General features: G+C 41.7%; 1 protein-coding gene across 3 annotated transcripts in view; it reads right to left on the reverse strand.

Moving 5' to 3' along the window:
* The window catches only part of CWF19L2 (CWF19 like cell cycle control factor 2), a 96,381-nt gene extending 82,330 nt beyond the window's left edge, over positions 1-14,051 (reverse strand). For all 3 annotated transcript variants that reach the window (XM_048494221.1, XM_048494220.1, XM_048494219.1), the window contains exons 1-2: positions 13,907-14,051; positions 1,317-1,427 (exon numbers count right to left, since the gene is read on the reverse strand). In XM_048494221.1, coding sequence (XP_048350178.1) covers positions 1,317-1,427; positions 13,907-13,990 — 195 coding nt within the window. In that variant the 5' untranslated portion in view covers positions 13,991-14,051. The remainder of the gene's footprint in view (positions 1-1,316; positions 1,428-13,906) is intronic.
* Positions 14,052-14,779: the final 728 nt, after the last annotated feature.

Here is a 14,779-nt window from a genome sequence, read left to right on the forward strand (position 1 = left end):
GGCTCTCAAGAAACTACACCTCCTTTTTAGGAGTTCCCTATCCTGAATATTCCTTTCAACAAACACGAGAACATGGAATATTCTCGATAATAACAATTAACCAACATGGCTTGAAAAAACAATTTTATAGGACAACCCAGTCTCTCAACGCATCCTTTCCACACTGGATGCCAACTTTGGATACCAAAGGAAAGAAAAGCAAAAATTCTTCCTAGTTGATCGTCATCCAGAGAAAAGAGAGCCTTGATAGCAACAGGTCCTTCAAGAGCCCCCAATTAGCCTTTGCGCACTGTCATCACTGTGACTTTCCAGGGGACTAAATTCAATCACAGGAGATCAGTGATTGAAGGCTTCGCTGATTAATTTTGCCAATCAAAGCACCAAATCAAAGCTATTAATGCAGTTCCATGTACATGTTTTTCTTACAAAATGTTCAGGCTGCATGTGTTGAGCCCCTTTAAACCACCCAATCTTTCCGTTCTTATGTGACACTAATTAAAAACTGACATCATTGCATTAACCATCTACATGGAAATTTAGCATGGATGCCAACGCCACATTTTATTTTTTTATTTGATAAACGTTACTGATTACCTTTCAACCCCAATTTGCAAAGCGGATCTGGGGGAGAGGCCCCATCGCTATGCAAAATTCCCTTTCCTATAAATAGCCATCGAAGCTGGATCCCGAAATTTCCTAAAAGAAGACTCTTTCCATTTAAATGGACGTTGGAGGGCTGGGTTATAACTGGTGCCAGTTCTTACTACAGCCCATGATAAGGGTATCTAACATGGTGCCTGTGGATGCCACGTCTCCCACCCTTTCTGGGCCCCCCTAAATGTTTTTAGGAAGTGGGGAACCAGGCAGAGCTTTTGCTCAGCAAGGCTTCTGATTGACTGTTGGAGATCAGATTGACTGTGCGTTTTATTCCAGTGTTGCTTTGGCAGCAACGGCCACCACAGCACAAGGGTCTGCGTCTGCACTGTGTTTCCAACACAGGCAGTGGCAATCATTTCGTGGCTGGCTCCACCTCCTGTTTTTGTTGCTGTACCCATCGTGCAGTGTCAGAATTGCAGAGGTGCCCACAGGCTCAAAATGGTTGGCGACCCCAGGCCGATGCTTGAGCTTAGCAGGTGAATTATCTGGAATCTGCTGAGATGTCTGATATTTTCTCACTGACCATTGTTACTTGCCCAGGGCCAGCCAAGAGGCTAGAACTTTTTTAAGCACATCAAAACCCACTGAAAGGCTCATATCAGGGTCACTTTGACACCGTCAAGGCACAAGTTTTTATGAGATCAGGCTACGGATATTACCTTCTCCAGCTCCTCCACACGGGCAGTCACGTCACTGAGCATCCACGTATCCTCCCCTCGCAGCCGCTTCAGCTCTTTGCGTCGCTCTTCCTTTTCATAATTGGCTTTGGCCTAAAACGGAGGACAAAACAAAGGTGAAAATTAATTCCAGACAATGTCTTGTCAAAGGCTTTCACGGGCGGATTCAACTGGTTGTGGTGGGTTTTCCGGGCTGCGCGGCCGTGGCCCACCAGACCACAGCCACACAGTCTGGAAAAACCACTACAACCAATGAAGTCCAGACAGTACAAATGTACACAAAAATATTCCACTCCTTCAGCACTTAGTTCTTATGTACTTTACACATTATTATCAGGGATATCCCATTGTGGATAAGCATATAACACTTAATAACTTTAGAAGTTACTTCTCCAATCCGATGATGAATTACTCTGACCAAGCGTGACCTTTTTAAGACGTTAATAATCACCACCATACTTTAATCCATCAGTGAAATCTGCACAAAGTCCTCGAAATTAAAACATACATTTAACCTCGGAAGAATGCGCTCTCTTGGTAGCGTTACTTTTATGGCCCCTCCCCCCAAAAAACCTGCAATAAACACATCTGTGCAATAAAGAACGCAGCACTTGTTAGAGTTTAAGTTTTGATAAGCAGTAATTCCCTTCATCAAATATGCAAAGAACAGAGTTTGATCTCCAGCTTGAAGAAAGTACAATTTTCTTTCTGCAACATAAACCAAGAATTACAGAACTGTACTAGTGGACTTAAAACACAATTGGTTCTGGTGAGTTTTTCAAACTGTGTGACCGTTGTCTGGTGGATCTTGTTCCTAACGTTTCGCCTGCATCTGTGGCTGGCATCTTCAGAGGTCTATCACAGAGTGTAACAGTGTGTAACAGACTTCCCTCTGTGATACACCTCTGAAGATGCCAGCCACAGATGCAGGCGAAACGTTAGGAACAAGATCTACCAGACCACGGCCACACAGCCTGGAAAACCCACCACAACCAGTTGAATCCGGCCGTGAAAGCCTTCAACAATACATTAAAACACAATGATCACTGGACCATTGCTTCGATCGCTCAACCAATGAACGATAAAATGATGCTACCTTACTGAATTATCACCTCACATTTTACAAATGCTTTTGCAAAAGCTAGGTGCATTTTGAAACAGATGTCTAAGATCAGGTACAAACAGCCAGTTTGGAGTAGGCTTAAGAGCAGGAGACTCTAAGCTGGAGATGTTCGATTCCCCAGTTCTCCACTCTCTCAGCCATGTCTACTTCACAAGGGGCCTGCTGTACAGAGGGGAAGGGAAGGCGACTGTAAACCGCTTCGAGATTCCTTAAGTTAGAGAAAAGTGGGGTATAAAAACTTTTTCTCTTCATAAGTGATGTCATTGCATTACTACTGTGAGAAGACCCTGGTCTTTGCGCTGAAAGCATAAAACGACACAAACCTGATGCAATGCAAGGAATGGATGGGGTGGAGAGGGGAAATAGCAATGTTTTTTCCTGCTTGCTATCAGAGGCAGAAGGAGCCAGGTGTAAGTCCTGTTTGCTGACACTGCTGTTAAAAGGATCGCTGTTGACAGCTTTTGAGAAAGACCTCTCTATGCCCAACAGCGATGCCTAAATTTACCCTTCTGGGGGCTAAAAGTTAGTATCAGGAAAAAGAATACGATGAAGTATGAACAACAAAAATAGCTCAACAGGGAATAGTTTGTCAGATTAGAGGTGTCTGCCAGATCCTAAACGGGTAGACAGAGAAAATAAATGCCTGACATTCCCACTCAACAAGCTGGAATATCCGAAGACAAGCTTTGCTCCTCATGACACCAGTAATCTCAAAACCATCCACAGTCCTGAACTACATAACACCTCTGATATTTCTGTCTCCAAAGCACACAGCGTTTTCTTTCCATACCCATATGATGATATTCTATCCTCCAGAGGGGAGGTCTCTACCATAACCTACCTAACAATAACAAATGATTTTGCACTGAGTGATTTTCACTTCCAGCTTCAGACAGCGACCTTTGGTTCCATCTGCCTAATACAATCGCCCATAGCTCACTACATCAATCTTTTTATTCCATTCTATGTTTTATAATTAAATCCCCTGCCAGTTGCAGGTTTCTTTCCCCTGCTATGAAAACCAAGCCAGATCATTTCACATTTCTTGAGCCTTACCAGGTAAGCCTTTGATTCTGAGGGCTCATGAGCACCGTTCAAGAGCACAAAAATGCCAACTAATTCTCCTTTTGTCCATGCAAATTTATTTATATTTTCCTGTGATTTTTGCCTTGCATTGTGAGGCCTGGTTGCACTTAACCTTGATTGTTCCAAACGCACGAGGAAGACACGTACTTAAGTCCTTGACCATTTTTGTCTGGGGGGGGCGGGGGGAGAGAAGCCCCCACCAAAAATTTAGGATGCAGGCTTCAGGGTTTCATATTTTAATGACCATATTTTTCTAATTATGGCTAAAAGTCTATTGCTATAAAAAGCTAGTCCTAATCTTTTCAGTTTCTTGTAATTGTATTTAAGTTATGACAAAACTGTTGTCATGCATGTAAATACGGGTAAGCCTTGCAGCCATCATCGCAGCAAAAAGTAACCCTTAACCCTAACTCTCTCCAATTTCTCATAGTGCTATTACTGTTTTAAGAACTCTATTTAAATCAGTACTGGACCCGGTACAGAAAGCAACCCGGTGAGAAATGAATTCATCTATCACCACCGAATGGTGTAAGACTAAATTTACAAATAAGCCTGACTTAGCATATAAAGTGACATAACATATAAGTTCAGTTTACATGCACTTCATGTACACCGTTACATGAAACTTCATGTACACCATAGGTGTCAAACTTGCGGCCCTCCAGATGTTATGGACTACAGTTCCCATCATCCCCTTCCAAGGCATGATGCTGGCAGGGGATGATGGTAACTGTAGTCCATAACATCTGGAGGGCCGCAAGTTTGACACCTGTGATGTACATCAATTTTTATGTCATATCACAAAACATTCTGAAGCAACAGGATAAATAAGCTTTGTACTTTCACTGAAAACAGTCAAGGCACACTGCAATAAAATCATTGCTGAAAATACTAGGCGCCACACCGAAATGTCCAGATGCGGAGGCTTAAAACGGCTAACGTATGCACATGCAACCTGCACATGTTGCAATCATACCTCATTCAGAAACACAGTAAATGTCCCAAAACAAAACAAAATTATTTGCAACGTGTGAGAGCGGATGGATGCCTTCAGATCTAAGAGCTATTCTGGCACTTCGCTGTCCGGTTTCGTTTTCCCAGGCAGCCAGGGAAGCAGCAAAGGGAGAGAGGTGTTTGGCAGACATTTAAGTTTTACTCTAGTGCTTTTCAGCTTGGCCAACTAGGGCTTGAAAGAAAAGGGGCATGGTTTAGCTTCCGTGACCCGATGCTCTGTTTCTGTTTAAAAGCAAGCAACCTCCTGAAACTCTGGCTATACAGAAAGGATCTACCTGTGTCTAATGAGGAAAGAAACCTAATGAGGAAATAAATCTATGGTTATTAACCTTTTAAAAAACATAGTCATTCCATATTAAATTGAATCACAGGAAATAACTCACACTAAGTTCCATATTACTATGCCAAAAAAAATTTATGTGCCATTATTTTTTGCATCAAAATTCTGTCAAACCCGTTCTACAATGGGAAATATGAACCAAAACCACTCCAGAAAAGCAAGATCATATAAGAAGATAAGATATGTAATCAAGTGGAAGACAAAATGATAAATGAATCTTTTTAAAAAAATCTTTAAAAACTCTCCAGTGGTTTTTTTAAGCATTTCTTTATTAAACTTACAACATGGGAGGGAAAAGACACCAATGATCCAGTCACCCTCAACTACTTACAAAACAAAGGTTTATACTGTGTAAACTACAAAGATTATATATAACAAAATGACATCCCACCCTCACCCAGCTGTTGATCTTATCCATCACGTTTCTTCAAGGTTTATTAATCTCTAAGCCCATCTTAGATTCCTCTTTTCCATTTCCAAATTTTTCCATTTCAAAATTGAAGGAATTTGTAAGAAATAAATTTTAAAAATCTTATCCTCCTTACCTAGTTTCCCATAGTCAAAGGTTTTTCCCTCTTTAGCATAAACCTAGGTTTCTTTGGTTGTGGTGGGTTTTCCGGGCTGTGTGGCCGTGGTCTGGTAGATCCACCAGACCACGGCCACACAGCCCGGAAAATCTGCCACAACCAGTTGAATCCAGCCGTGATAGCCTTCAACAATAGGTTCTTTTAACCTACTTCTCTTAACCTTAGAACAGAATTTATCCTCCTAGCCTTATTTATCATTCATTTCCAAAAGATCAATTTACTTCCCCTCTTATTGGCTTTGTAATTGATCTTAACAAAACATTTTCAATAAGAGTCTGTTTTAATTATCTTACAGATCTCTTTGGCACTGGGTATTGAAGTAATTCTTTGTTGTTGTCCTTTGTAAGTAAGGAAAACCCCTTCCCATCTAAGCCATGCAAATCTTATCCGTTTCTTTCTCACAGCGTCCAGCAGAAATGCATAGTCTTTTCTGTGGGACTTTTAAAGGAATCTCCTACATCACAATGATGTTCTTGTCTTCTATCTTGATTGCTGATTTCCTGTGGGCTTCCAGAATCTGCTCTCTCATTTCTTTACAGTGGAAATAGATGTGACTATCTCTGCACAGACCTTTCACTTTAAGATTTTTTGATGTGACTATCAGTTTTCTCAATCTGGGACACCATATATTCTTCATTCATCTTCAGATGATTGGCCAGGACTAAGACACTTTTCTTACTTAACTCCGCTTTTGCTAGACCTGAATCCTCTTTAAATCCTCCATTGTAACAAATTGCAGAGAAAAGAACCATTTTATCTGCCTTTGATAGACAGATATTAAATCCTACGCATTTAGAGCCAATAAACCCACCAGAAACATTTCTGATAAAGTCATAACCTCAATCCTGAGGGATCTGCTAGTCTCCCTGAGTCTCTCTGTCACGTTCGCAAGAGCAATGTTAACCCTCACATTTGAGAGCAGCAGCAAAAGACAATGAACTGTCAATGAAGCTGAATGAATTATAAAGCTGTCTACCACTTCTGCCTACACACAGCAACTGTGGCTCTGTTCAGATCCAATAATGCCAAGCCACAATTTGCAGTAAATTAACAAACTCAGGCTTGTACACATGCTCAGCCCTACTCTTCTTAGATGCTGCTAAGGCACAGCCTGGCTGCCATCTGTCCAAACCAGCAAGCCTATGGTTCACCGTCTCCTTGAAAAGCAAAAGTGCAAACCAAGGCTTCATCGTTCAGACAAAACATAAAGTTATGTTTTACCACCAATGAGGAATTGTGGGGAAGTACAAGGATAGGAGAACAGAGCCTGAGACTCACCTGTGTAACACCTAGCTATCGTTTGGCTACAGTCCGAAGGACTGAGAGAAAACAAGTCGAATTTCTTTGAAGAATCCACACTCAGGCCATATCACAAATTGCTTTTCAAAGTCCTCTCAGCTTCAAAAGTGGTTTGCCACACCGCATGGAGAGAGGGAGCACTGTTAGAGAAACAGAAGCTTGAGTGCGAACAACTAATTTAAGAGTTCTTTTAATCCAGACTCGTTACCTACCGTATATACTTGTGTATAAGTCGAGGTATACTCGCACATAAGTCGAGGTACCTAATTTTACCACAAAAAACTGGGAAAACTTATTGACTCGCGTTTAAGTCGAGGGTGGGAAATGCAGCAGCTGCTGGTAAATTTCAAAAATAAAAATAGATGCCAATAAAATTACATCAATTGAGGCATCAGTAGGTTAAATGTTTTTGAATATTTATTTCAAAGAAAAACAGTAAACCCCAAAAGCTCTGTAAGAATAGAAAAAGAGGGGTCAACAAGAACAATATGGTATCAACAATAACTTTAAAAGTACAAAAACCTTAGCTCAACCAGCAACCAAGCTAAAACACAAGAGTTAAAATCCTTCAAAACTGGATTCCTCATCATCATCTGTATGTCCAAATGTAACCCAACTTAGATTTTAAGAGGGATATTATCAGAAATGAAAAATCTACTATTAGCTTCCATTGTAAACAATGGGGCATCCCCTTTGGGGGTCAATAACTTTGGATCCCCTGACCCAAACTTCACCAAACCTGACTGGTATCATAAAGAGACTCTCCAATTGGCCATGCTGGTAGGGGCTGATGGGAATTGTAGTTCCTGAACATCTGGAGAGCCGCAGGTTCCCTACCCCTGAGCTATGGGAATTGTCAGAAACTGTATGGTAAAATCATAGAGTTTCTAGCAATTCTTAGAGCTACTTGACATCACTTCTGGAGAAAACCCATTTGACACTTTATGCACTGCAACATCAGTACTCTGATGACACATCACAAACCAGTGAACAAAACACAACCAAGCCTTTCCTTTACATACATTACGCTGCTCTCTCATTCATTTAATACAAACGATATAATACAACCATGTGTATTTCAGAGGCTACATAAAATTCTAGTTCCATACTAGATTGGATCAAAAGGCCATAAAGAAAAAGAAGGCAGCCGCTGGTGATGTTCCACATATATTTACACAAGAATTCAGGCAAGTGCTACAGTCAGTTAATAAATTCTACAAAAGCATGTATGTTCCCACTAATACAACGTGATGAACCAGAATACCTCTTCAGTATGACATTTCTCCCTCCAGCTCCCTATTTAGTTATGCTGCACAATGATGTAGATGTGTGTGGTCTAGGAGCCCTTCTGTGAGCAGAAGACACCATCTGAATGTAGAAAATCTGCTTAAGACCCAACCTTGCGACTAGAGAAAAATAACACACTTTTTCCAGGAAATATCAATGCTTAATTCAAAAGAAAATTTGAACACAACAACAACAAATATCTAATGCAGGATCATGTTATTGAAAGAAAAATACAGCAGCTTCATCATAAAAGTAGACCGAGCATGTAACAGACCTCCAACATAAGCAACTCTGAAAGGCATACATTAGCATGAGTAGAAATAGGAGTCACTGCCAACTGCTACCATAAGGTTGATCAAAAGCTATCCTGTTTTCTGTTCTTCAGCTTGCACCACCCTCCCCCCAACACTCAGTTCTCAAAGAAAGAAGGTGACAATACCTGTTTCTAAAGTGTACAAACATATCCTGATGCCAACAAGTTAAGTACAGTCACTTCCACACAATTCAAACAGGAGTATAATATTTAAAGTTCACAAACGTTTTCTGAGGGACAATCATGGAAGTCCATCAAGGCATGCGCACTACTATTTATTTATTTAACTAATTTATACCCCACCTTTCTGCCCACCGGAGACCCAAAGTGGCTTATATCATTCCCCTCTCCACCGTTTTATCCTCACAACAACCTCTCGGGTAGGTTAGGCTGAAGGGATGGTGACGCAGTAAGCCTGCATGGTACCCCAGATACTAGCCCAATATGCTTAATCACTACACCACACTACCTCTACTATGAATGGTTTATTTGTGGGTACAACAAGGGGTGAGCAAAACCATTTTTGTCAGTATATTTCGGGTTTGGGTTTAACAGACCAGATCTTTTTTTAAAGCCAGGTTCAGAGGCAAGATCTACAACTGAATGCTGGACCCAGCCAGGCCAAGCCCAACGTTTAACTGTAGGCACCCAAATATGAAGAAGCTAGGACCAGGCTTTTGACTCTTCTTCCTGCTAAGGAATACTCTGTTGCCGGGAAGGTTGCATTCCTACTAAACAACTCTTCTTCTGTGATTTTAAATTCCATAGCTAGGTTCCTTTTAGGAACTTTGGAATAATACCTGTGATGGTTTTATGTATGGAACATCATAAATGACCTGGAAGTAGGGGTGGGTAGTGTGGTGGCCAAGTTTGCAGATGATCCCAAATTACGTAGGGTGGTGAGAACCACAAAGGATTGCGAAGAGCTCCAAGCGGACCTTGATAAATTAGGTGAGTGGGCTCAGAAATAGCAAATGCAGTTCAATGTAGCAAAATGTAAAGTGATGCACATAGGGGCAAAAAATCCAAACTTCACATACACACTACAGGGGTCAGTGCTATCAGTCACAGACCAGGAAAGGGATTTAGGCGTCTTAGTTGATAGTTCCATGGGAATGTCAACTCAATGCATGGCAGCTGTAAAAAAAGCAAACTCTATGCTGGGGATCATTAGGAAAGGAATTGATAATAAAACTGCAAAGATTGTCATGCCCTTATATAAAGCAGTGGTGCGACCGCACTTGGAGTACTGTGTCCAGTTCTGGTGTACATCTCCAAAAAAGGATATTGAGGGAGATAGAAAAAGTGCAGAGAAGGGAAACAAGGATGATTGAGGGACTGGAGCACCTTCCCTATGAGGAGAGGCTGCAGCGTTTGGGACTCTTTAGTTTGGAGAGGAGACGTCTGAGGGGGGATATGATTGAAGTCTATAAAATTATGCATGGAGTAGAAAATGTTGACAGAGAGAATTTTTTCTCTTTTTCTCACAATACTAGAACCAGAGGGCACACATTGAAAATGCTGGGGGGGGGGGGGGGGAATTAGGACTAATAAAAGGAAACACTTCTTCACTCAACGTGTGATTGGTGTTTGGAATATGCTGCCACAGGAGGTGGTGGTGATAGCCCACTTTCCACCTGGATAGCTTTAAAAGGGGCTTGGACAGATTTATGGAGGAGAAGTCGATTTATGGCTACCAATCTTGATCCTCTTTGATCTGAGATTGCAAATGCCTTAACAGACCAGGTGATCGGGAGCAACAGCCGCAGAAGGCCATTGCATTCACATCCTACATGTGAGCTCCCCAAGGCACCTGGTGGGCCACTGCGAGTAGCAGAGAGCTGGACTAGATGGACTTTGGTCTGATCCAGCTGGCTTGTTCTTATGTTCTTATGAATTACCACTGATCTCCAGGTTACAAAGATCAGTTCCCATGGAGAAAACGATTGCTTTCAAAGGCAGACTGTGTAGCATTTTATCCCACTTGGGTTCCTCCCAAACCCCACCTTCCCTAGGCAATAACCCCCCAAATCTCCAAGAACTTCCAAACCCAAAGGGGGTAACCCTAATTACAGCTGGAAGGGGAGAAGAGTAGGAGAATGAAAAGCAAGCCCTCTCATGTCCTGTGAATAGGAATGTTATCCATCTATCTATGTGACACATTTAACAGAACTCTGTTAACAGAACACATCTAATAGATTCTGTGACACATTTAACAGAACTCCTACTATACTTTGTTACTATACTATACTATACTATACTTTGTTACTATACTTTGTTACTCCTACTATACTATGTTACCAGAGGCAGTCTCTGCAGCTACTGGATATCCAAAACTGGTGCACAGAAATTTTAATAAACTAATAAATACTTCCTCTCAAGCCTCTTATTATTGAAGGAAAGTGTTCCCACACATCACTGCAGAGGACACTTGCGTATCTTATACAACACAAGTATTTTTTGTGTGTGTGATTGACAATAAATCCCACTGGACTCAGTGGGATCCCCCCACCCCCACCCCAGTGAACATCTACAGAAACTGGCTGAATGTCTTCTCTCATTGTTGCTTTCACGTAACGCTTACGGAAACTGTTTTTAAACTCTGAACCTTGATTAATGTACTGTTAACTAATCGACTCCACAGAACCCATTATTTATCCTAAGCAAAATAGCATTACATGTTCACACGCAAAACTTAAATCAATTTCTCAGGGAATGAAGCATTAAACTTTTTCTGGAAATAGCAGAGAAGAACAATTATTAGTTCCAAAGTTTCCACATTAACTGTGCAATCCAAAGGGGGTGGGGGTGGGGTTGAATTCGCATTGGAAGCATCCATGCCACCACCACGGAGGGATGTGATACCTCTCTATTTTGCATTGGTCAGACTTCACTTGGAACACTGTGTCCAATTCAGGGCACCACAATTCAAGAAGGATATTGACAACCTCGAACAGGTCCAGAGAAGGGTGACCAAAACAGTAAAAGGTCTGGAATCCATGACCCACAAGGGGAGACGTGGGGAGCTGGGTATGTTTTGTCTGAAGAAGAGAAGGTTAAGGGGTGACTTGATAGCCACATTTAAATATCTGAAAGGATGTCATGTTGAAGAGGAACCAGGTTTGTTTTCTGCTGCTCCAGAGACTAGGACAAGAAGTCATGGACTCAAGGTGCAGGAAAAGAGATTCCACTTACAAACTGTAAGGGTGATTGACAGTGGAATACACTGACTCAGAGTGGGGTGGAGGCCCCTTCCGTGCATGCAGAACAATGCTCTTTCAACCCACTTTCACAACTGTTTGCAAGAGGATTTTGCTATTCTGCACAGTAAAATCCAGCTGTAAAGTGCATTGAAAGTTGATTGAAAGTGCATTATTCTGCATGTGCAGAAGGGCCGGAGTCTCCTTCTTTGGAAGTTTTTAAAGAGAGGCTCGATAGCCATCTGTCAAAGGTGCTTTGATTGTGCATGACGGGAGTGGGACTTGATGGCCATTGTGTTCTCTTCCAACTCTATGATTTTAATTGGGACTATGAATTTATCTTAGTCATAATCACCAAATGCTAGAATCTTTTCTAGCTCCTTCATTCCCAGTCTCAGTCTCCTTCTGATTTCTTGATTACAGCCTCCCTTTTGGTTGATAATGGAGCCAAGAAACAGAAGAGCTTGAACAATCTCAGTTTCTTCATTGTCAACCTTAAAGTTGTGTAATTCCTCAGTAGGGATTACTTTTGTCTTCTTGAATCACACTGTACAACCACATAATAATATGAGAAGCATGAGGAACTTGCTTGGTTAGTGACTCGAGTTCTGAACTGTGCAGTCATTTTATCACTGATTTGTTACTTGAAGTACCCCTACCAGACTCCTTCGGGGATTGTTTAGTACTAAATTCAATTTAATTACCATCAAAGGTCACATGATAGCCTAAAGCATACCAAAGGAATCAAAACTAAAGGGCCACTAGAGGCAGCTCTGGTATTCAGTGCAATTACTCCTGTCTCCTCACACCTCTCACAGAAGAGAAACAGCTGGGCAGGATTTTTCTTTCAAATATAATACCAACTATATTTGTTCTATCACCTAACTGTTGTCTTGGAATCGAGTGTATGCTGGAGGCAAACAAGGAAAAATATGAGTACATCGCTTAGAACAAAATCATTTTCTTCGTATCACCAGGTCTTTCTATCTCTATGCAGGCAGCAGAATCAAATTTCAATTCAATTAACACTACCAAAAATGATTTTAAGATTTGCCTTCAGTAATAACATGGCTATTTTATTTTTACCTTATCTATTCTATACTTTCCAAGAGAGGCCAGGCTAGAATCCCATATCCATCTTATTTATCAATATTATATTTCCAAAAGCAACATTGATTTTGTTCACAGAGGAAAGTCACATTATCCAAACTGTATAGCAAGCGGCTTCTAATTCACATGGTACATTTTCCTGTTTTGTTTTTCTAGAAGCAGGTATAATATGCAGGATCAGCCCAGAGTGAATGTCCCCAAAAAGAAAAGGTGCAAGCACCACTTTTCTCTGCATTCTGCTACAAAAAGACAACCTGGGTGTGAAAATGTCCTGCTACCATTTTATTTTAACCACAGTACCATATTAATCATCAAAAAGGCAGAGGAATATTTACAAAGGATGCTTATAGATGAAGAAGAACCTCTGATGTCTATCAACAGTTGTGAATGAAGAACTAGGGAGTTATTTTTCAGTTTGAGCCTTTAATACATAAATGAGATTATATGAATGTTGTGCCAGATTTAGTATAAGGGCCACTGCCCATAGATAAGCACCACTTTGATATCACAATAATGGGCCACACATGTAATCTGTGACAAGTGGTAAATAATTATGTCTATTCCACTTATGTCTTTTACACTTACACACATCAAGATGCCACTACTGGCAGCTGCTTTCCACTGCACATAAACGACATGTGCACTCATCACATGCATAAATGTGGCACAGTATACAGGGGTTTGAGCAATTTCCTACAAATAAGAGTATAGGAACCGTACTTTATCACTCCTGAGGAAGCATTAAAACAGAGTGGGCAGAACTGAAAGCACAAACATTGCCATAATAATTAGCTTTATTCCCAAAATGTAATAGGGCTGAGAACTAACAGGAGCATCCATGAAGATGCTCAGCAAACAAGGTGACAAGGGGTCTTTTTTACCACTCTATGAGGTTGATCTCCCCTACCTACCTTACCACTGCCCCCCCCCCCATCCCCCAGACCTCTGAGAGTTGTATTTTGGAGCATGTCCTCTTAGACAATCATGAAACTTCGGTCCCCAGCAACGCGTCATATAGTCAGAAGGATTCCTTCTCTAGGGAATCTTTCTGACTATAGGGCGCGTTGCTGGGGACTGAAGGATATTCCTTTATTGGACCTATTTTGGCAGCCATCCCTACACATTGGAGGGGAGGAACTGAAAAGGCAACCCCTCCACCAGCTCTTCGGCTTCCTTGAAGGGGGAGACGAAAAGCCAAGCCGGTCTCGATCACCTGCTGCAGCAGCGCCTCGCGCTGGCGGCGCCTCTCCTCCTTCCGCGCCGCTAAACTTCGCTCACTCTCAAACCCGGACGCCATGCTTGAAAGGGGCCAAAGGAGTACGATTGGCCACTGCCGTAAAGCAAACCCTCCCGTTTCCCCCCCCCCGGCGCCTGCGCAGCTCCTTACAACGCAGTGACGTCAAAGCCGCGGGACGCTGTTCCTTGCTGTTCCGCCCACGCGCGTCTACTATTTACGCCACCGTTCTGCGTTTCCATAGCAACACCTCCGCGCTGTATTTGAATGGACGTCGCCGCTCTGTTGAATGGAGAGTGCTGTTCAAAGAGCGCGGGCAGAAATGGCTCTTTTTTTTCTTTTAGGAAGCCGTCATTTTTCCCCTTTATTATTATCAAAATAAAGCACAACGAGGATTGATTGTAATAAAGCAAAGGAAGAATGATGAAACCGAGTGTAGTAAATAAAATTGCGTTACTTTGCACCTTCTCGTTCAGTATGAAAAGCTGCAAGAACTTCTGGTTGATCCAGAATTTCAGTCAGAAATTCAAGAATATGTTAACGCAATGAAAAAAATAAGACATTCATAACGAGCGAAAGCACTGCCAGTGCCTACTATGACAATTGTGCAGTTTTCCCACCAAACTCGGGGATTAAGGCCAGTATGGCTGCCTAAGAACCACTGGGATTAATGTAGCATCCCTGATTTTTGCAACTCACACCAGATTGCAGAAATGCAGAACAGCAACTCCGTGATGTTTCTGGGTCTGACAATATTACCTAGTGGTGAGTGTCCCACCAGGATGTTGAAACTCCGTCCCTTGGAAGACCTTACTACCTTCAGCTCCTAAAACATGTTAATGTTGTCACTAT

This window comes from Sphaerodactylus townsendi, linkage group LG04 (assembly GCF_021028975.2).
Source record: "Sphaerodactylus townsendi isolate TG3544 linkage group LG04, MPM_Stown_v2.3, whole genome shotgun sequence".
Taxonomy (NCBI): Eukaryota; Metazoa; Chordata; class Lepidosauria; order Squamata; family Sphaerodactylidae; genus Sphaerodactylus; species Sphaerodactylus townsendi.